The sequence below is a fragment of the Botryllus schlosseri genome, chromosome 5 (genome assembly GCF_051294905.1).
Source record: "Botryllus schlosseri isolate E-star chromosome 5, Bs_hap1, whole genome shotgun sequence".
In the NCBI taxonomy this organism is placed as follows: Eukaryota; Metazoa; Chordata; class Ascidiacea; order Stolidobranchia; family Styelidae; genus Botryllus; species Botryllus schlosseri.
In genome coordinates this window covers 18,237,380-18,260,181 of record NC_137240.1, presented here as the reverse complement: position 1 = coordinate 18,260,181, position 22,802 = coordinate 18,237,380, and the positions used below count along the sequence as shown (strand labels likewise).

The 22,802-nt window shown below is 39.4% G+C and overlaps 2 protein-coding genes across 9 annotated transcripts in view; both read left to right on the top strand.

Annotated features, from left to right (window-relative positions):
• Positions 1 to 1,024: 1,024 nt before the first annotated feature.
• Positions 1,025 to 15,557, top strand: LOC145439304 (microfibril-associated glycoprotein 4-like). The gene is made up of 9 exons (XM_080316805.1): positions 1,025 to 1,258; positions 4,507 to 4,632; positions 7,274 to 7,339; positions 7,414 to 7,479; positions 7,719 to 7,805; positions 7,872 to 8,023; positions 11,147 to 11,243; positions 11,720 to 11,819; positions 14,308 to 15,557. The coding sequence occupies exons 1-9, from the start codon at positions 1,141 to 1,143 to the stop codon at positions 14,627 to 14,629; spliced, it is 1,134 nt and encodes a 377-aa protein (XP_080172931.1). The 5' UTR covers positions 1,025 to 1,140; the 3' UTR covers positions 14,630 to 15,557.
• A 6,062-nt stretch (positions 15,558 to 21,619) lies between these two features.
• Positions 21,620 to 22,802, top strand: part of LOC145439306 (contactin-associated protein 1-like) — a 108,529-nt gene continuing 107,346 nt past the window's right edge. For all 8 annotated transcript variants that reach the window (XM_080316812.1, XM_080316810.1, XM_080316806.1 and 5 more), the window contains exon 1: positions 21,620 to 21,872. In XM_080316812.1, the coding sequence (XP_080172938.1) occupies positions 21,648 to 21,872 (225 nt within the window). In that variant the 5' untranslated portion in view covers positions 21,620 to 21,647. The remainder of the gene's footprint in view (positions 21,873 to 22,802) is intronic.

Genomic DNA, 22,802 nt, shown 5'->3' with positions numbered 1-22,802 from the left:
CACAACCACATAAATGCAGCGACCTAATATCATAGCACGGCTGTCAAACACACGACTAGCGGGCCGGAAACGGCGCGTCAGACGATTTCATCCGGCCCATGAAGAAATCTGTTACAGACCAAATGAGAATACAGTACAGCAATCACCAGAGCTCACATTAAAGATGGCCCAATTCAGGACCTTTGTTCCACTCTCGGATACAGTTGATAGGCAAAGCTTTAATAGAGTGACGTCATATTGATGGGCGATATGTTCATTTCACACCTCATTTTAAACTCCGCTAGTGGGCGCTAAAGAGGATCTGAAACTCGTCCAAAAAATATGGTAACCCAATGCTAAATAGAATTATCATAAGAAATATCGCCCCGGGGTAACATGGTGAATCTATAGTGGAAACATCATGAAGGCTACAGCAACGAACAATCATCAAACAAACATACATCGGTAGGCTGAATCAGAGCTGTGCATGTACATAAGTCACTAAACTCACTATGCTTATGACGAAATAGGAAACAAGGATTACAGGCTACATGTCGAGCATAGGAGTAATTGTGACACCGTTTATAATGATGCTATCTTTGTAAGGAATGACTCTACCGCTTATCGGTGCAAACGTTATGAGACGGATTTGAGGGCGTATCGAATGACTTTAATACTTGCGTCACAGAAACAGAATTGTGCATCATACATTTCTCATTGAGTAGCTAAATTAACAGTGTTTTGCCATATTGCCCATGCGATAGCTCAATTCACTCCTACGCACCGTTGTAGTATAAATTAAAGGCCTGTCGTCAAAATATTTTTGAATGCAGATGTGTTTACTCTCTTGCATATGGTTGGTGTGATATTTGTAGGTAAACTCGTATGTACGCAAAACCGCTTGTCTACAACTGAAATTAGCAGCTACGCTTAACAGTGTTTCCTATATTTCCATTGTGGTGAGTGGTGACACTTCAGTATCGAGAAAGAGAAATCCTTATTTTTCTGCCTACCAAAGTTTTTGGCTGTCATGACACGCAATTCTATTTTTCTGTCCTATATATATAGCAACTATACTCACGTATCTTATGTATAGTACTAACGTGCTTTCAAAAATAAATAGTTGGTAAGTATATCGAAACTGGCATTCCACGACCGAGCATGATGTCGCAGGAATATGATAAACACATATATCAGGGTGACGATATCGCCATAAAAGAAGCGGATCTAAGCAATTCGGGACAAGTCGTGAAAGCAGCGTCAACTTGGAATGGTCAAGGTAACTGCATTTCACAACGGTATACTGACAACCGATGCATGCAGAAATAGAGGCAATAGAGACAGTCTTTCCAGTATTCGTTTGCCGTGTTAATTGTGAGATCATCATGTTGCAATATCAAATACACAGCCGACCAGTATCTGTAACACTGCGGCCAACACAATGAGGAACAAATAACTGCAAAGTTATTTCAGTATTTTATGTGGATACGTATGCGTAAACGTCTTCAACGAGGATAGTTCTAATAGCCTAAGACTTTGTGATATTACTGTATTATGATTTAGAAATGTCTTCATCGTTTACAAATAACGATTAAATTTAGTTTCTGATATTTATGGTACCACGGAGGCGTCTTATCAAGCGCATAAGGCTCACATATGAGATTTCAGTTGAAATAGGCCCATGGGGTATATCTCCATAACTAGAGCCCACTTGAAACAACTATAAGATCATATGTGGAACCAGCACACTTCAGAACCCAGGAAAGCATTGTTAAATTTTCTACCTATATGTGACCAGTGTAACTAACTTCAGTAAAGTAGGCTATACGTATATTCGATGCTGAATATTTCCATATCTATATCAATACTACACTGTAAAAAATAAAAACCTCGATTTACCGCGAAATGTTTGGAAGCACGGTAGCCAGACATTTCGTGGTAATCTAACATTACCGTTAGTCAATTTAAATTTAACTTACACTCGTCCGGTAATCTCACTTTACACGCCAGACTGTAATGTTACAGTCACCTCCGGTATATCTAATCTACATGTTCTCCTGTACATTTGCGATCGAGGCTGTCATTTTACCGCCTACCTACCTACATGCTGTTCCTGTAAATCAGGATTACATACCAGCTTGTAAATTCACGTACATCCATACCTATCGCAAAGCAACCCGATGCAAAAATATCGCAACATTTTCTTCACATCCACAAAACGACATTGGAATAAACTGTATATTCATTCATGATATCACGATGAAGTGGTTATCGATGGAAAAATATTGCTGCTGGAGGTCTAATTCTTCTTTGGGAGACATGCAGTAACACGAGTGGTCTCAAGAAAACGTGAATTAATTCCACCACCGGCCAAACTTCCAATTGTTTCTTTTTCTCGTTCTCATTCCTTCTGTGTAAGTAGTATCTTGCAGTTCCACTAAAAAGAATTCGTGCGTAAGTAGCTATATAAAGCAAAGTTCCTAACCTGGACAGAGGACATGACATTATAAAGACTAAGACAAATAGGCTAACAAAAATATAACATGTTTTGAAGTACCGGTACTAGCACATTGTGTGATGACGGCTCCGCCTTTTACATGACATAGCAGAGATTCATGACTTTATCTCTGTATTGAAGCAAAAGGTTCCTAAGTTAAGGTGGCATGTGTGGCAAACAAATCCAGCAGTGGATGAAAACATATCTATGCTGTGGCCCGAAAATGACATTACCAAGCCAACAGTTTCAACTCCTCCGCAGCGGAGTATATGTGGTCACTATATAAGTCGACAAATATCCCAAAATAGAACAGAGAATGCGGCGAATGAAATATATCAATCATGAAATCTAAGTCATCGAGGGCTGGTGTACATAGTCAGATATTCACGGTAACAAATACTATGTAGTGCTGTATTGCCTTTTAAGATGCGTATGCCATTCAGCATTCCTAGGAATCTTCAACGATCGTGTTCACTTTCTTCAAGCACAAGCTTCGCTCCACCCTTTGCTCAAATCTCACTAATGGCCACTGGCCAGACGACACTCGAACGATTTCGAAATAAATGGTATTCATCCGCTGACACATAACACCAATAATATTTACTGGCCACGTTATAATGTTTGATCTGGGTCTTTTTTTCCATACAGAAACATTTATCATTGCATCTAGTCCCTTTTTTCATCTAATTTCGTATAAATTGATGTATATTCCATGTGTTGTTCACTACTTACTGTACTTACCTAACCAGACGCTGCTTGTGATGTCACAGTTGTGCGTTGGTTGTTTACTACGAATCTCAGAAAAAGCAGTCACCTAATGTAACCTATTACAGGTCGCCTTGTCCGCCATTAACAAATGGTTAGCTGAGCATGCGGTGCTGATATTTCTAGTTTCCCCGAGCAATATTATACATCCTGAACTAATTTTTTAACTTATCAGCCTTATCCGTGACAACGAATGTAACCAGCGAGACTGGCCGTACAGCCATTGCCTTATAATATAATATGGCTACGGTGTACCACATTAGCTACGATCGTCAGTTATTTCTTGTACCCTACTAAGCTTAAATTGATACTAGGGCCAACAATTTCGGTATGACAGACCCCAGTCTCGCAAACGAGGTTCAATCAGGTCAAATCACCTCTATAGAATGATATATCAGTAACATTCAGTTCTACGTATACATTGGCTGCAGCGATTTTGAAGCTAATCAATTTTGCCAATAGCCCGGTAAACTGCAGTAACGAGTAACTGTCAGTAATTTTGCGAAGAAATTCTGGTAACTTACTTTACAGCTATATTAAGGTAATATTACATATCAAAATGTAAAATGACAAGCTACGCACAGTAATTGACTGTGACCGATAATTTGTGGTAAAATTTACAGAGATTTCCCAGTAAATCTACCAGATTTTTTACAGTGTACCAAAGGAAGCTTAAACTGGATTATTAGTAGAAAAACTAATTTTGCTATCACACTTAATTACAATATACAATATGATCACATGCAACGTTTAGCAATATGACAACTTAGTTTACATTATTGGTATCAGTTCGATTTAAATATAAAAAAATATTGGTATGGATGGGGACGAGCACAAGTTATACTCTTTTCCCTAATGTTAAATTTTGACATCGTGACATCACCATTTCAGAAGCGTCGGTAGTAAATTATGAATTCATTAGATTTGCCTACGACATCCTGACAATTCCTATCTGAATTACAGTACTTCTGATGTTCACTGCAATTACCCATGTGTGGGCTTGGGTATAATATAAGCCAGTTTATTTCCGAATGTTTCCAATCTATCATTGAGAAAATAACATCTATAGTTCTTATAGTACTTTATCGGCTCAACTAATATATGCATTAATTTCTATCTTAACACAGTATGATATCAATACTTTGAAGCAATCGTCCGCATGCAACTGCAGTTTAAAACTCGTCTTGAACGCATCCCTCCATAAGCGAATGTTATGAATTCAGGAACTTATTGTCGACAACGATATTCACATTGTGTTTTGGCAGATATCACCAGGATCAACAACAAATTCAAAGTCATCTTCTCAATAGTGGCCGTCCTCCTCGTTGCGATATTGGTCTTATTCGGAATGCTAGTACTCTGGAGTTCCCAATCCAACATTCAGGATAATGGTATCTAAAACGAATTTGGTGTTTTTCTGCATATGAATTAGTGTTTTTCGTTATTTGGGCTGTGAAAGTCGTTTATTATGATGAATGGATGTAATCATTTTCTGATATAGCTGTCACAATGCGATGGAGCATGATCCAAGAGTAATCAATGGTTTCTGCTCGAACGCGATTGCTCATGTCGCTGCAGTTTCATAATATGCTATGTTTGGTATGGTTCAGGACACTTTCCAATTATACACTTGTCAACAGCACATTTGATTTTGGGACGAATGTGGACAATGCTGGCTAATTCGGGGGCGCTGAGCACGAATATCCACTAGAAATTTGTTGATTAGTTCTAGTTTTCAAGTTATCGCACCATGTCAAAATGTGCTGACCATATCCACTTACTATAGTAGGCTATGATGCCATGTGAGAGGTCGGACTCAAACATTTTTTAGTCCGTTCGATCACAAATGTCATATTTATTAGACGGTTCCAGTACTAAAAGTCATTGATTGAAATCGGTGACGCTAAACGATTTGCTGATATAACGAACATAGTGTGAGACGGTTCCATGGAGCTGGTGCGAACCGGCAGAATCTGACCTCCCGCTTTCGGAGTTAATCATGGGATCGCAAGTCCCGCTATTGGAGTTTGACATATCACCATGCACACACCGTTTAGCATTGCTCTTGAACGCGGGTACATGTGCACCATAGGGTGGTATGCGGATTCAAACTTGGCGTAAGACATATTACATGTATACTATTATATCAGAGATGGTCATCCTCCAGCCGTATGACGAATTTGTTTGGCCGTTGTTACGTAATTCAATTAGTATGTGTTGGCGGCCCGTCGACATTCAAATTGAATTTACGAATTGACTCCCGAATTTATGCAAGATTTTAATTAATCTTGAAATTAACTTGGCACTAACCGCGTTTCAATGCTACTTCATTTTGCGATTTTACTGTAGTAGCGCTCTTGGCACTTTGAGCTCCACAATACAGATGCAAACTGCTTAGAAATACGGTGCACCCATATGTAAATACCAACTTGGAATCGTAGGATCTTTACGAAATGCATTTGTGCATGGATCTGAAGACGTTCTTTTGCTTTGCGTGACCATGGCGGATCCCAGTAACGTTTCATGACAAGAACACTCGAGATTTCGGTGCGTATAGTAGGCCGGTAGGAAAAGTAGATTTTCCCGCAAATGGACATGGGCACTGGTCAGTTTAACATGCATATTTGGCGCCCAGTTACTTCATTACGATTATGCCCTGGAAGGCGGCCGTAGGTTACATAAGTAATCGAAATGCGACCGTGAATAGCAAAAAGGTTGGCAACCGCTGGTCTTAGCAGATGCTTTCACAAAATATTTATTAAGCAAATATTCCAATTCATTTCAATATTTCAACCTTTAGTTTATAGTGGATCTACCACAGTCATTCAAGATTTGATTGATATGCAATCGAATTTCAGTATGGAAATATTATTTAAATATACAACATATACTGAATTTCGGGTGCGCTTGCTAATTGCACCAAACATTCCGTGCGGATTGATGCTAACACGTCATTTATGCTACGAGAGGTTTTTCTTGTTTGTGTGATATCCCGGAAGAAACATTCAATGGCACACATCGATTCATTGATGGCGGGCGTATTTTATTATTATTCGTTCTTCGCAAAGTGCTTCAAGACAAATGCATTAGCAGCACTGCGTAGGCTCACTAGTGCGTGAGCCGCAGGTTTTTTGTTGTTACTGGGTGACGACCCGTCGTACGCCCAACGTCGCGGCAGTGCAACTATACAAGGTGCGGTACAAATTAGTCTGCCGCTTAGATTGTTGACCTAATAATAGGTCAACTGGAGAGCAGTAAGACAACGGGCAGTCAAATTTGTTGACCGACCATGCAGTATGAATTGTGAAGTTACTGCGTTCAACGTATAGTGCAGAGCAAATAACCAGTACGGTATGCATTTTTCATGTATTTTCCATACGCAACTTCGATAGTTGATACATATTGTATTTTCTTACGTATAGCCTGCGTGTGTGTGATTTAATTTCAAATTTCTACTATCCGTGTGGTATCTATAGTCAGCTATAGCTGAAGCTGCTGACAATCGTTCCGTAAATGCTAGGAGTTCAAGCGGTTCATAGTTTGGTTATATGATAAATAGCCTACTTTAAGATGTCTTCTTTCCATCAGCCATATTTTTTCTAACAAAATCAAGGTATCGACTATGTAACTCAAAAGAGGCCAAATTTTCGGTACTGAACCGCAGACCAACCAAAACCACGAAAAGGTGAACTACGGAGCCGTAGGTCAGACTTTGCGGAGCACTGCCGTATTCGGTACTTACATCATGACTGAATAGAGAATTAAATTTAACTGGATTGAACTGGAGTTCATTGAATCATTTTACTACCAAATTTCCAGTATCATAACCATGCAACTCGGTCTCATGTGTAAGATTGTTGATTTATGATATATCAATTGATTAAATTAGTATGAGACCACTCTTATCGAAAAGAGTGTGTATTCACACCTGTATATACCACCTATAATATACGTGTGTTAATATACACCCATCTTACATGAAACTAGAATAAGCCTCTAATTTTTGCTGAATTCGTGATCTTTGTAATACAGAGCTGAAAGAGCTGATAGCTGGAGAGAGGGGAATACGCGAAAGAAATCTCATCAAAAGTATAGCAGGTAAATAACTTTATCTTCCTGGAATCTAACCTCATGGAGGGATTTATCCCTAACATTATATTTGTCGCAAATAGAGCTGAGAAATGAATCCAGGAATGAGACAAGGACATCGGAGCGTAATCTCATAGCCATTATGGAAGGTATGCACATATTTGGTTTGTAGTGTAGGTCCAGTACTATTCTTCAATATCAATTCATCTGATGTTATCCATCCGACTAAAGACACCAATTATATATGTTTTACAATGGCGACATATGAGAAAACCCTGGATTTCAAACACAAGTCCTGATGAATCATACCATAATGTTTTGGATCAAACAATGTATTGCGCGTAATGTTGAATTTTCAATACGATGTGGTGTTTCTAACGTTGCCCAGATGCTATATCGTCATTGAACCAGAGTGGATATGAGTTGACGAACATCGTCAAAGATTACAAAATGGAACTTGACATGTTGCGTAGAGGTGTGTTGGTTATTACACATCACGTAAATTATATATATTTATTATATGCGTTTTGATGGTATTTAGAGTTCAATAAACGGAGTGTGACAGACTGTAGCAAAGTAGATCCATCTAACTACAAATCCGGTAACCAAAGTCGAGGAGTTTTTGAAATTTATGTGTCTGGACAACAAATCGACGCATTTTGTGATCTTACTACAAATTCTGGTAACTGGACAGTGAGTATAAGCTTTCGAAATGACGACAATAGGATTGACATTTCAATTCACTGCTAATCGTTGATGATTTATTATAGTGCGAGCTCCGGCTCCGTTTTATTCGATTTCGATTTTAATGTAAACGTTACACATAGTGATGTTTATCCCCGCTGTAGGCCTAGTGAGTTACGGACTATAAATAATATAGAATGTTTTATATATTAAAGCTGTTAAACGAACTTCTAACTGCCAATAACGAATTCACCGACTGGAACATATTAATAAATAAACCAAGGGTATAGTATCTAGGATTTCATTTAAAACAAACACTGTTTTAAATAAATGCAATTTAGAAAAAGAACTTTTTTCAAATGTTGTATAGTTAAGCAATAATTGTATAAATACTTTCTATTAAACAAGTAGTATGAGCATAAGGACGATTTGCACCCAATTTAGTCGACGCATACGATATGGAATGCCTGGAACCCGCGAAATCGTCGTCGGTTCAACAGTTATAGCAAATCGATATAATGGGTGTTCTGATGATGATGATCGCCGACCGTAAAATGCTGCATGAAGAGGTAGACCCGGTTAAAGATATTTGAGGTCTGTTATTGGCCTCGGTCGAAAGCCTTTTTCGTCGAAGGAGTCACACTTACACTATATTTTTGATTGTCAATATCAATCAACTGTGACGTCACCATTATAGATTCGTCGCGTCATGGCTAAAAAAACATGTTTCTAGAAAAAAGCCATGTTTTAAACATGTTTGTTTTCAATTGACTCTGGTTTTAAATGCAACCCTAGGTGTAGCTGTCCATAAAGAAGGGGTGAGCAAATTGTTCAGCTCGTGGGCCGCACTATAAAAAATTGGGAAACGAAGCCAAAATTCAATATATACAATCATGTTACCTATAAATACGCTTCTACAATATATAAATATCAAAATTTAAATACTGCTACACCAGCGGTGACCAACCTGCGACCGCAGCACAATAATTGTGCGGCCTTCAACACATAATTAAATTAGCGTGTATTGGCGACCTTCAACATGCAATTTGGATTTGCGAATTTTAAGTCAACTTGGATATTTTCTTCCCTTTTCGCGCGATTTTGTCCGTATTGGTCTTTCGATTTTAATACAGTCTTGTCCTTACAATCTGAGCATTCACTGTACAAATGTGAACCGCAGAGGAAAATCACGCCCCTCGCCAAGAAACAACAATTTGGAATCGTGCGCATCTCATACATGAAGTGTTTTTCTGTTACTTTTGGAACATTCCAATATATATTTTGAATATTCCGACAATCCTGAAGGGAGGTAAATAAATCCCAATATGAAGAAAAGTATCTAATACCAATCCGAAGATTAATCGTGATTAATTTTGGGCCCACAATTATCGAAGCTTTACCGGTTTATTTCAACACCTGGCCTGAGAAAAGATAAATATGTGATAGAAATATATGTGACTAGCATTATCATCGACGAAATTGATTCATAAAGGTGAAAATATATTGGTGCCTTGCGCGAGTAGACGGCTATTTCCGGTAACTTTTCAGATCTCCAACATTCGCGATTTCGGTGCTTAAGTAAGTCTGAGGAGGTGCTACTATTAACAACTTTCATGCGCAAGTTTCACAAGTAAACAGTGATGACAAAGAAACTGCATGGGATGTCTGCGATGCGAAGTCCCCCAGTAACCAATTACCAGCGATATTTAGCGTTCAGCAGACCCATTACTACTGTTCCCTTGTATACAGCAGTTCGCTATATACGTAATCGGAATGCGGCCGCGAATAGCGAGAAGATTGAACACCCTTGCGCTACACATGCATGGAATGAATCGATGTTTCAAACTCGCAAGTTGGTTTTTTCGAGTGCAGCACTAAAAGTAATAAACTTGCTTGCGTTGCCAATCTAAAATCACACTTGGTGTGAATGAAGCCAATACGTTTCTCTTTCTGTGATGCCTAGCAATTGAAAACTTTCAAAATGCATCAGCCACGAGGTTGGGTGATTGTGCCACCAATAAAATAAAAAAATATACCTGGGTAATAATATACAACCGATCAGTATCATGTTGAAATATCATAGGAAAAAGTTTTGATCAAGTACCCACAGTAATTTGATTTACAGTAGGCTACGCATTTTACCAATATTTTATACCGTTTCTTGAGGCTTTCGCGGGCCGCACAAAATGGTGCTGCGGGCAGCGTGCATCCCACTGGCCGTAGTTTTCCCACCCCTGGCACCCCTGGTGTACGGTAGTCGACTAGAAAGGTCTCTAATAGTAAAGCTCAGGATAACGCATCAGAAATTGCCCTAAAGCTTTTTCCTCGTGACACATGTCGCATTGACGAGAATATTTACAGTTAGGCCTAATTCCAATCAACTGAGTTGCTGGTAGAATAAGTGCAAACCTCGATAAATCTGAAGATTTCATTCACGAACGAGCCTTGACATATATAGGTTTTAACTGGTGAACATTTTAGTGGAATGAAATGTAGTTCCTGTAATCTCAGCATCGCGGTTCTAATCCCGGTTCATCATCCCGGTGCTGGGATGAGGGTTTCTTGCAAGCCAAATAAAGGTGATGTCAGATCTAAAGCAATGACGCCTACGAGCTACTCCAAGTAGGCTATATAACATTATTATCGGTAAGACCCATGTTACGAAAGGCACCAAGCGCATTTTATTGTCGACAACATGGTATTCTGCAGAGAGGCGCTTGGAAAAAACTCTTGGTGAATTATTCTACCATTGGGTTCAAGAATAGAATATCTATTAATGTTACTAAATATGCGCACAATTACACATAGTTATGTATGTAGGCTACGTACGTTTTAACCTACATGAATGTAGTCAAGATAGTAAACGAGCTCAAAGGTGACCATCCAGATTTAGGGTGAAGGTCTTGTGATCCCTTCATAGTCTCGAATGGCACAACTACAATTTGATATAATTGCGTTTTGGAGAACTGCGTACTTCGTCTTTTGTCCTTATGTACTTACGGGAAAGTGGTGTGGTGTACCGCCGCAAGGTGTACGTACGACGCTCTTGTAAATGACAAGAAATGGGTGATCTAGGAATTAAATGTCATATTATTTCCCTATTGAGGCGAATTGGTAGCTGCATTTTTCTAGGTTATTCAAAGGCGGACGGATGGAAGCGTGGACTTCTTTCGCAATCATGCTGAATATGTCGTAGGATTTGGGAGTGTTGTCAGAGAATACTGGATAGGTATAACATATAACTCTACGATACGTTTTGTTGAATTAATCAACGGACCACCGTCAAATATTTTGACTAATTTGTAAGATTTTGTGACTTGAACGAGTCACACTAATATTTCGGACAAATCGTAAGAGTGACTGCTTATTTGAGTTTTATGTAACAATATTATTTGTTCTGGTGAATTTGCATCATTTCTTATGTAATTTTTTCTTTGTTCAAATATCAGTCACCCGGAACACATGAGAATTATAGCCATGTCTATGCCTCTGTACTTCAAGAAATCATAAAATACTGAAAACAATTTAAGTATTTGGTTAAAAAATTAACACGGACAATGTGGGACAAAGTTGCGAATTCTTGTCGCGGCACGTGAGTTGGTGACCACTTGCCTACGTCCATGTGCTTCCTGCGTCTTTGATCTACGCGTGACTTGTATATAGATCTCGATCACTCTCATTTCGACCATTTTATTTGAACTATAGGACTGCAGAACCTTTACAATATTTTACAATCGTCTGAAAATTTCGAATTACGTATCGACATGGAAAATTGGGAGGGCGTGAAGAAATTTGCGAAGTACTCGTAAGTATGAAAAAGAATAGATGAAGACAACAATATCCACGCGTTCGGATATACAAACAGTTTGTGGTAAAGACATCGTGGGGTGTATGTATTTGTAAAATTATCGCCCATAATCGAATCTTCCAAGGTGTAGGCCTATAACGTATCTTAGTTCAAATATTGACACTTTCCATGTTCTGTCGCTCGTCGTACCCTGCCGACACAAATAAAAACAAGTCACTATAGAAGATCCAAATTAGTCATATTCATCCATGCTCAAATTGAACATAAAGGCTCATACTTGCAATACCCAAATTTCGAATGAAATGAATTCAGTTTAATAGTACAGAGGTTGTCAACCATTGGGCGACAGGAGCATTTGAAGTGGGCCACAGAGCGGTTTAGAAAATTTTAGATTTAGTGAAAGTTTCGTCATATTTGTTATGTTATTCTCTCAGAACATATATTCATATTATAGAATTATACGTAAGCTACATCAATCTTTTCAGTAGACTATGATGAGGCTTTGTGACATGTATGGAGTCACAATGTACAATTTGAAAATGACGGGGCGTGTTTCCACAACGCACTCCACTCCACGACTGTAAGCACTCCAAAGAACAATAACAAAAGTTGAGGTTTTCAGTAGGAATATTTACAAGCAAATAGTCCCTCAAGACAACACATGTCGAACATGTTGGCCGCATTTTAACAAGCCAACGACGGTGTTGAGATTTTTCTCCATAGTCACCATTAGGAAAAAGTCGGTGATATCGACGCGAAATTTCGAGAAGGAAAAAAGTGCACACTCTGTTCAGAGTTTCTGAAGATGAACCAATTAACAGCGTGTAGTTGTAGGCGAAAACGCCAATGAGGAACCGTTCTATATGTAAGTTATATGGATAAACGAATAATGATATAATAATAAAGAAGCAAATTCGTGTATCCGCTTTTACCGCTATATCTCATGTAGTTCTCATAATCCATACGCATGCGCACGGCCAACGTCACATCACTACTAAAACATAGAGACCATAGAGATATTCCCAATTACACCCCCAATAGGACCTCTGTTTTCGTGGTTTATAACTGTATTCAATCTGCCAATCATCGCATTTTTGCGATTTCCGTTGTTTATGAATAAAGGTATTGATAGAATTGAGTCCCGATGATCCGCAATATAGCCTACTGCATAGCACTAATACGCATAGACTTGATAATATAGCATTCCAGTAAAACAATAAAGGAATGAATTTGGAAGTAGCATTTTTAAATCGTTTGGCTCGCCCGGCCCTCAAGCGATCAAAAGGTTTCAATCAGGCCCGCGACCCAGGCTGAGTTCAACATCCCTGATCTATGGTATTGCAGCCAAAGGTAGGTCAATGTTTCTTCATTGTAATATATTATTATTTATCAGGGGCTTCTTCACGCCCGGTTTATATGGAGATGTCTGTCACAAATGTGATGTAAATCCATTCCGCAACTACTTTCCACTTGACGATTTGCAGTTCAGCTGTGATCATCTTTCAAGAAAAAGGAAATAGAAATACGCTAATAGTTTGTACACAAGCGTACAGTAGCTTTTGGTATAGTTGTCTGCCAAATCCTACACAAAGGATGCCGTGTCTATAGTATCACGGATACAGTGATTTTTAACTTCGTATAAGGATACAGCCGGACCAATACAACGTTCTGCAAACATGGCCTGGATGGTATTTCGCAATAAGTTTATAGGCATACCAAATCGGACGGACAACATAATGCTACTTTTAGGCATCGAATTACTTATTGGCAAGACGACCGCTCGAGCTATCCAAAGTTAAACACACGAAGGAAATTATATAGATTGATATAACATCGTAAATTGTCTACTAGCATGTTCCCAACACAGAACTCAAGTCCCGTTATACTCACAAAGTCCTATAACGCGTTAGGTATGCTACTCATCACCCGCGCTTATTCGTTCGTTTGTGGACTCAATTGATGTGCGTTATATGTGGTTGCTGCCTTATCTCTCTCTTACACTCACAGATACGGCCTACGAAATATAACCCAATTAGGTAAATAACAGGACAAGCCATCGCGGATCGATTACTGTCTCACTTCTTTACAATGGTGAAGTAGAATATCGAGAATTTGTAGTTCAAGAAGCTGAATGATCCAGCGTGAATTCAACTCCGCCGGTTAGAAGCTAGAGCTGGACAAAAAGTTGACTGGAGAATTATGCGCGAATTATAGTTTTGTAATACAGAACTTCGCGGATAGCGATGTTTATGACGCAGACACTTGACGTTTTCTCTCCAATCCTACGTTTTACGGTATATCAATTTCATAGGTAAAATGCTCCCAAAATCATCGTTAATTCGTTGAGGGTTTTGTAATCGCGATTGTCCGTTTCTCTCGAATCGTGACGGCAAATATGATTACGCAGTGCGGTAGTTGATTTCCAATGCCGCTCGTACACCCAAGTCAGTCTATATATCTATTCAACTCCGTGTAAATATTTCAGAAAATTTGATATCGGCCCGCCTCAAAATGATTACGTCCTCAGTGTGTCCGGGTACTCCGGTACGGCAGGAGATTCGTTAATTGGACACCACGGATTCAAATTTTCTACGAAGGATCACGACGTCGACACTCATTCGTCTTTAAACTGTGCAAATGCCTACAAGGGTGCGTGGTGGTACTCGACGTGTCACAGCTCCAATTTAAACGGACGCTACTACAAAGGAGCGCACTCCTCGTTAGCGGACGGAGTTAACTGGCACTCGTGGACTGGATGGCACTATTCCCTTAAATTTGTTGAAATGAAAATTAAACCATTGAGATAAACGATCAACTCTTGAAAAACATATATCCGTTTTCTAATGTATACGTACACATACTACTAGCTCTTGAAAATAATATAAGCATTTGGTGTTGTGTATGTATAGGCCTAGTACAAGCTCTTCTAAGCCATTATGTCTTTTGCAGTGTTTATTTAGGCCTACTACTAACTTGTGCAAATCATATCTGCCTTTTGTTTCGTATATATTTAGACCTCTACTACCATCTCTTGAAAATCCCATCTTTTTTTGTCATGTAAATGTAGCCCTACTGCTACTACTGAACTAATATAATGTTGCATGACAATAACGGCTTCTGTGATACTGATGTCCAAAATGATGAGTTCATCATGAGATCGCTCACTCGTAGTCACTTAAGTTCACTTCGGTACTCTGGCGAACATGAGTGTCTGGGGCTGACCTGGATAACTAGAAAATTTTCAGCTTTTCCAAATTAGATTAACATTAGAATTAGAGATACACAGTTGTTTCCAAATTAGAGTATAATTAAAATTAGAGCTACACATTCTTTTCAAAATTAGATTAGAATTAGAATTACCAAATTCAGAAAACTTGGAAATTGAATGAAATTATTTCTGAGAAAGAAATACGGCAAAAATCAAGTTCGGTTCATATTAAATCACAGTGCATTCGGATAAGCATAAGAATGGTTCTGTTCTGTTTGTGATCAAAAGTAGAAGGTTGTTTGCAGACTACAAACTTCTATGCTAGCAAGGCTGCTATTCGCCACAATAACTACTATGACTGTACGGTGCAAGTAATGCGATGGCGACTTGAATTATCTGCGCCAGAGGGATATTCTTTTCTTGTTAATTAGTTGCAGAATGCCGCGCACAAGAAGGCCTTTTCCGGAAAACAAAAAAGTAGATTATCATCGAAATTACAGTGTGGAAACATTTAACAAAGTAGTTTAGATTTACAATTAGAAATAGAGCATAGAAACCTTTCACAAATTAGATTAACATTAGAGTATACTGGCATATTGCTCTAATTTAATGAAATTACACAACTAGAATTATCCAGTTATCCAAGTTTGGTATGTGGCAGTCAGCGAGGGAATGTTTGACTGATACTTGCTGCTCACAAACAGTCCGACCTGAATGCCTCCTATTCTAAGGGTGGAGCCCAATTTCTCTGCTGAGTGGCGATTCTCTACTCAGCAACGATTTCGTTACTCAACTCACGCCAAAAAGTATACTCACACTCAAATGCGTCCAGATCGGCACTCAAATCTAAATCAGCGCACCACCAGACTTAAGTGTCAATTTTCACGGTCGAGCAGCTAACTGCAGGCAACACCCGCCAATACCGGAGTACCGGTATTGTCGTAATAGGTACACTATTTCGTGATGTAAGGTTCTGCTGAGCGAATGACATCAGTGGCGCTTGGACGGATGTTGTGTTTGTAATTGTATTTGTAATTATCTTCTGTACCCTTTCGACTTCTTGTCGTACGGCATCTCGGTATACCGGAATGGTAACTTCTGCAGTTTCAATGCGCTAGCATCCCCGCCGTCGCCGTTCTTACGGGGACAAAAAAGCCCAGAAAACGACCCGACGAAAGAAAGCACTCACAAGGAATGGAAAAAACTAGAAAGGGCCGTGGCTTCAAAAAGATCAACATCGAAAAGAACTGTGACATCGAGCACTCTAGGCCGAGCCGCCGAGGTGGATCTCAGTATAAAAAAAAACGATCGCAACTGTGTGTCGTTCGATATCCTCATATCTGTTCATTACATCGCATTGTGTCTTATCGCATTCTACATTGTGTGTGACTTGTTCAGATGAAAAATATAACTTAACGCTTATTGTTAATATCACGCATGCTCTTTCCACAATTAAATAGACGACGCATCTTGAACAGACCCCTAGCATGAACCTTGATCAGCTGATCGAGTTCCTACATGGTAATATCGGTATTGGGATGGAGACGCTATACCTTCAAGCCAATTTAGACGATAGCAGCAATAAGCTACTGGAAACAAGAAATACTGAATATTTAAGGGAGAAAATGTCGGGTGGGTCTGGATATTTCGGGAAGTTAAATGGTATAGGGGCAAAATGAATGGTTCAAAGAGAATTGGAAAGAAATCCTGAAAATATGTTAATTTTTCAATTTGTTTTCACGATATAGATGCATTTTTTGTTCTTTCAGGTCTGCACTTACGTGATCGCCTGCTGTGAAACTTATGTTCATAAATTTCGAATGGGTTTGTAGCGTCTTGTAAATATACTTCTGTGGGGCATAGGAACGTTCCGGGTATCTTCAAGGATTTATATATTTCTATTGAGTCATCTTCAAAGAGTGTAGATCAGCTGAGGCTATTCATTGCATTGAGATAAATCAGTGAGAACTGCGTCTACTTTGTAGGTCAGTGACGAAATAGGGACGACAGCGTCGTGTTGTCATGACAAAATCGTTCACGCGTGTCCGGTCGAAGGCGAAAAAAAATCTGGCAACGCTATCTCGGAAAACGACGTCAGGAAATCGATACTTAACTGAGCAGAGAGAATTGGCGCGCACTCAACGCTGAGTACCAATCGATTTGTAGTTGAGTGGAGATTCGCATTTAAGCAGTACTTAGTTGAGGAGAAGGATTGGGCTCCACCCTCAATAAGGGGTGGGCAAGTCGGAAATGCCCCCTTTGTAGATGGGTGAGAATTGTCAATTGAGTTATTGATGACAATATGCAATTGAATAATATGTTCATATTGAAATGAATCAGAATAATTCGGATTACACTGGTTAGAGGGGTTGTTGTTTGTGGTATTCATGGTGTTTGTCGACTGGTCAATTTTATTTATCTTTATTTCGCAACTGCCAACTTGTAGCATGGCCAACTTCTAGATTCTTATAAGACACCGAGTACAGTGATGAGATGGCGAGGAGGAGCCTAGATAAACCTTCATCACTTAGGTGATAGGAAGTCTGGAGTCGATCTCGGTCGGACTCGAACCCGCAATCCGTTGGTGATGCAGCTGTGGATTATACCACTATAGGCTATCTCGCCGCACTATTTAGCGGTATTCATCAGCAAGTAGAGAATTTATGATTGCAATTGCTGATTGCTTAGCGTATCAAAAGTTGTATTACCAATTATGACGTCACCGTAATCAAAAGTCGCATGCCACATTCAAGGTGGCCCTTGACACTTTTAGTTCAATCAATATCACTATGAATATGAACATACAATATATTATCTCGTGTTCAGGCCTTGTCGTAGACAGCAATGCGTTTTGAAATGTTCAATGTATTAGAGAGGTGCGTGGTCGACATGTCAGTCTTGCGTACTTGCACTCTTATTCGTTCGTGCTTTCTTTCGCGCGTCTATATTCGGGTCGCTGCTGTCGACATTGTTTCAATCACCCAGATTCTGGGCTTTTCAAGACACTCTGAATGCTGCGGGATTTTTGGTGAAAAGCTCGGATGGTGGATGTCATTGTGAGTGTAGCCCTAATGTAAGTCAGTTGAAAAATCCGGTTCTCTACATTTTCCATTTGTAGGAGGCGTATACACAGGCACCTTATAGCCCACTTTATTGTGAATATATTGCATTTAACTCCCAGCCGTGCTGTAAGCAGGCAGCAGAGATTCGGATACGGACGCATTGAAGCGTGCGAGATTATGATATAAGAATGCGCGTTAATAGAGGCGTCAAGGAATTTCATCAAGTCGAACACCGAATGAACAGTACACATTTAACGTCGTGGAGTACAACCCCTTAGCATCCTGAAACGCAGCAGCTACCAATCATACAATTCTAAATCAGTTTATAATCAATTACATGGTACTGAGATAGCAGACACCTGTTCGAAAAGTGATTTATCCTGCCTCGTACATAGCAATACACTGCTCCGAATGAAGCACCAGAACACTATGTCTGCATTGTAAGCAAAGCGCGCAGTGACGCACCGTCCTCATCACAATAGAGAAAGAACACGCTCCTTCAAGATTCAGCAGGTTACAGGTTATTTATATCGAATCGAGCAGCGTCATCACGTCGATTGTGAGGTTGTTTTCGAACAGCAGCATAACGACCTTTGATGACGGAATTTAAATGAAGTAGCAAGACTATTGAGGAGTTAGACATTAGCATGATCATTAGCCTATTCCGATGTACATGAATGATATATATATATTATATATATATATATATAGAGAGAGAGAGAGACAGAGAGTGAGAAATGCCAAGGTTTGCATCACAATTCGATATAAAAAGATATATTAATATTACAATGTCATATTGGTCTCAAGATTTAGTTAATACGATGCAGCATGAGCGTAAGGTATATACTTGTACTAGAATTCCGTGACTGGTATACGATAAAAATACAATGGATGTCATAGTTATATCAGTAGTTACGGTACACCGACTACCTTCCCCGTTGGTGGACCTAGTATGAATAAATGGAATATTTGACATGCTAGATCAATGGCGGTAATTTTCCAGAAATTGTTTGATATCACAAATTCCAGTGACTTTTCTAGGAAGAATTAAGGAACTTACTACTAAAAGCATGACGCCCTGAAGAAAACACCTTAAATAGTGAAAACCAGCTATGTCACAAGGGAATCATAGTTTCAGCACCCAAAGAAAAGACATTTTTTCGGTCAGTAAAACGAAAGTAGAACTGTTACGTTTGAGCTTGATGATGTTTTACATTTCCCCGGTAGTTGCAGACAAAAGTCACAAATCGAAAGAATAGCGAAATTGAAAAAACAGTCACAAAAAACTTGAGACAGAAAAATTTGAGACAGATTCTTGCATGTAGAAAGGTGCAGATATTAAAGAGACCGTCGATTGCAATAGCAATCAAGAAGGTCGGGCTGGTTGGGCAAGTTGTTGGAAAGCCTGTTTAAACTGGCAATTCAGCATGTGTGATAGCTACAGTATTTTTTTAATTAATACAACGTCTCGCTTAAAAGTCTCGTTAGAAGTACAAGTAATGCGAAAGGGGAAATTTGAGCATTTCTGAGCGTCCCCGGAGGACCATTCCATTTTATTGAGAAAAGAGGACAAATCCCCCCTCCCCCAAAAGAGGAAATATGGTAGGCCTAGTTGACGTATACTTTGCTTGTTAAGACAGGGTAGCCTACCCAACCAGGCCCCGCAGGAGACAGAATGGCTTGAGGAATTCTCTTTCGCAATGAACGGACTCGACATTAATACCATAACTCCAATGTAGAGAGCTATAGACGATATCCGTCATTACCGAATCGTACTTGTCAAGTTACGTTGCATATACATATCTAGCTTGATACCGATAACGGTCTACAAAGGCACCATGCGAGAAATGATTTTCACACGACTACATGACAAATTTTCCGTAAAGCAACATATTATTTACACAAAGCATTGCTTTTTGGTTTCGGTGGTGACTTTTCTTCGCGATATAACGACTCTGTCCGTCAGTTGTTAATCGGATCGCTTTGTTTTCAAAACCACCAGCATTTTGGTAAAAAAATTTCACCTGAAAATGATTGTTTAACGTCAACCACAGTGAACGGAATTATATGGCTGTTTATTGTTTATATAGCTTATGACAGCCGCAAACACTAGAAAAATGTAAATCTCTCTGTAGTAGCCTATGCTTGTCTCAAATCAGATAGGCTAACACGTTAAGTTAAAACAGTATTATACGTATATATTATATATACAAGATCAATCAGTAGTATATAATGTATGATGGTTAGGCAATATGGCATAGATATCAAGATGGCGTGTATATGTGTGGGTGTCGCAAAGCTTTATTCGAGACGGCCTCCCACATATATTTGCAAGCTGTATGAATGCAGATTATGCTTCAATACAGGAGGAAAACAGAAGACATGTCAAGGGAGATTTATAGGCTTCAGTAGCGCAATGTCTGCCAGTTTACTTAGCTGTGTTATGACGGCCGAATGCCGATTTGGCCTCTCTCTAATCTCGAATCCACTGAAATAACATACCAGCGTCAAACGAACTCAAAATAAACTCGCCTTCTCTCGTCTGACAATACAATGCAGCGGGCAGGCACACGTAACCAATAGAGCAAGGACATTAACTTGAACCTTACCACAATATTATATCTCTGGTATTTCAAACTCAAGTGTATATAGGGTTCGATTCTGCTGTTTGGTGAATGATGCCTGTCCGCACGATAACAGAGTCAAATTCACGGGCTATGAGATACTCTTTTTTATCAAATATGGAACGACAATGAGATCGAGTCAATAAGCTCAGTGATTACTGTGAATTGAATATGATGGGGGGATAATTTGCAATATCTGTAGCTCTGTAGTATCGGCGATAAAATGTCACCGCCGAATACTTTGAGGATTGAGAAGTCGATCAGTATCTAGATTTTCAGAATCGTTACAGTTACATTCAATTAATGTCAATTTTATTAAATTATAAGCTATTCAAGAGGAATTGCGTTATCAATGGTGAGGCTCGTCTGTGCCTTACCTCTCGATTCGCGCTTTATTTCCGTACAATAAATATGCAAATTGTGTGATTTTGAAAGAAAAATGTTTGAAATCTTGTCATTCATGAACATCGATAGAAAATACCAATAGTGATTGAAGGTTTCACAATTATCGTTCACTCATCTTTGCGATAGGGGAGGTACTGCCTCATTTGCCTTCCCTGACCCGACGTCACTGATGTATCACAGCTTGGAGTGGACTGTTGCAGTGACCATGCTAACTCCAACTGCGCACGTGATCACGGGTTCTCGCATTTAAAAGTAGCATCACGACAAGCCTACGTTCTCGTAACTCAAGTTTCGTAAGCTCAAATAAGGAACCGAGCATGATTAATACGAGTTTTTACAGAAAAAATGTGGCGCACATGAATTTCCCATTGAGGCGTAACAGTTGATTGGCATGTACGGCTCTTTATGAGTAAAAATGGAAAAATATGGCCAATATGGCTCTTCAGGCAGTAATGGTTTCCGACCCCTGCTGTAGGCCTAATTGAATAATAATTTTGTCATATTTAGTGCTACTCATATATCCGTGATGCAACTGTTGTATATAAAAAGCGCTTTGTGGCTTCTTAGTCTACTGGCCGTTGTATGTGCTCAAACCGTGCGTTCCGTGAGAGGGGCGAATGACAATTCGTGCAATGTCGTGAATTTTCACTTTAGCGGCAGCGATGAATCTGTGGATGAGTCAGCTGGTGCAAATGCTGGTCCTCCGGGCAAACGTGGACCTGGTGGGCCTCCTGGGATCGCAGGTCAGAAAGTAAGTGGATATGGTTCTCGAACTCAAGTGTATAACGGTCACTCTCATTAGCGGATAACATTTATTATCGTATCTCATGAATAGTCCCAACCATGCCTGAAAAAAACCTAAATAGGCTATATCAGTCACGCATCAGACATGGGGTAATCGCGATTAGTAATCGTAATCGATTACGACGATTACAGCATTTTGAAGTAATCGTAATCGCAATCGATTACATTCGAAAAAAATCCGAAGTAATCGTAATCGTAATCGACTACTTCCCATATCTAATCGATTTTTTTGTGAAAGAACGATTACTTTTTGTTTGTACAAGGACTATGGCATAAACTGAATATTCGTGAACAAGAATGAGATAATATACCACGTTAGCGAAAGCACAAACGTCTGTTTTCAAACGCCACTGACTCATTATTACGTCAGAAGTATTAGCTCCGCTCGTCATTGCGTATGAAGTATCCACACATAGTAAACAGACATGCGATGGACATTGTAGTGTGCTTGTAAGAACACCCCCCGTGGTGTATATCAGGTTATCAATACACTACAGAAGCCCCTACCTCGCAGCAGGATATTGATCACCACTCTGCCTATAGTTTCAAATAGTAACTTTTCTATTGATGTTCGGTTGTGCTTAGTTAAACGCAGTTTACCGTTGCTGCTTGGCGAGTAGGTGGCCTACGTACGCACGTGCACCCGATGAAGATTCGGAATTTTGTACTCGTCGAATAAAACATTGCAGTTTCCACAACGAAGCATTACAAATAAACAGCTGCTGATATATATCGTAACCGAGCCGTGCTCGTAACACTCGTAACAGCAGCTCGCAGTATATGTATTAAGTTGAAGGCAGAATTTTTATGTTCACTATATCTTATTCTCATATAACTATACTTGAAACGGGCGTCAATCGTTATTTCACAGTTCGTT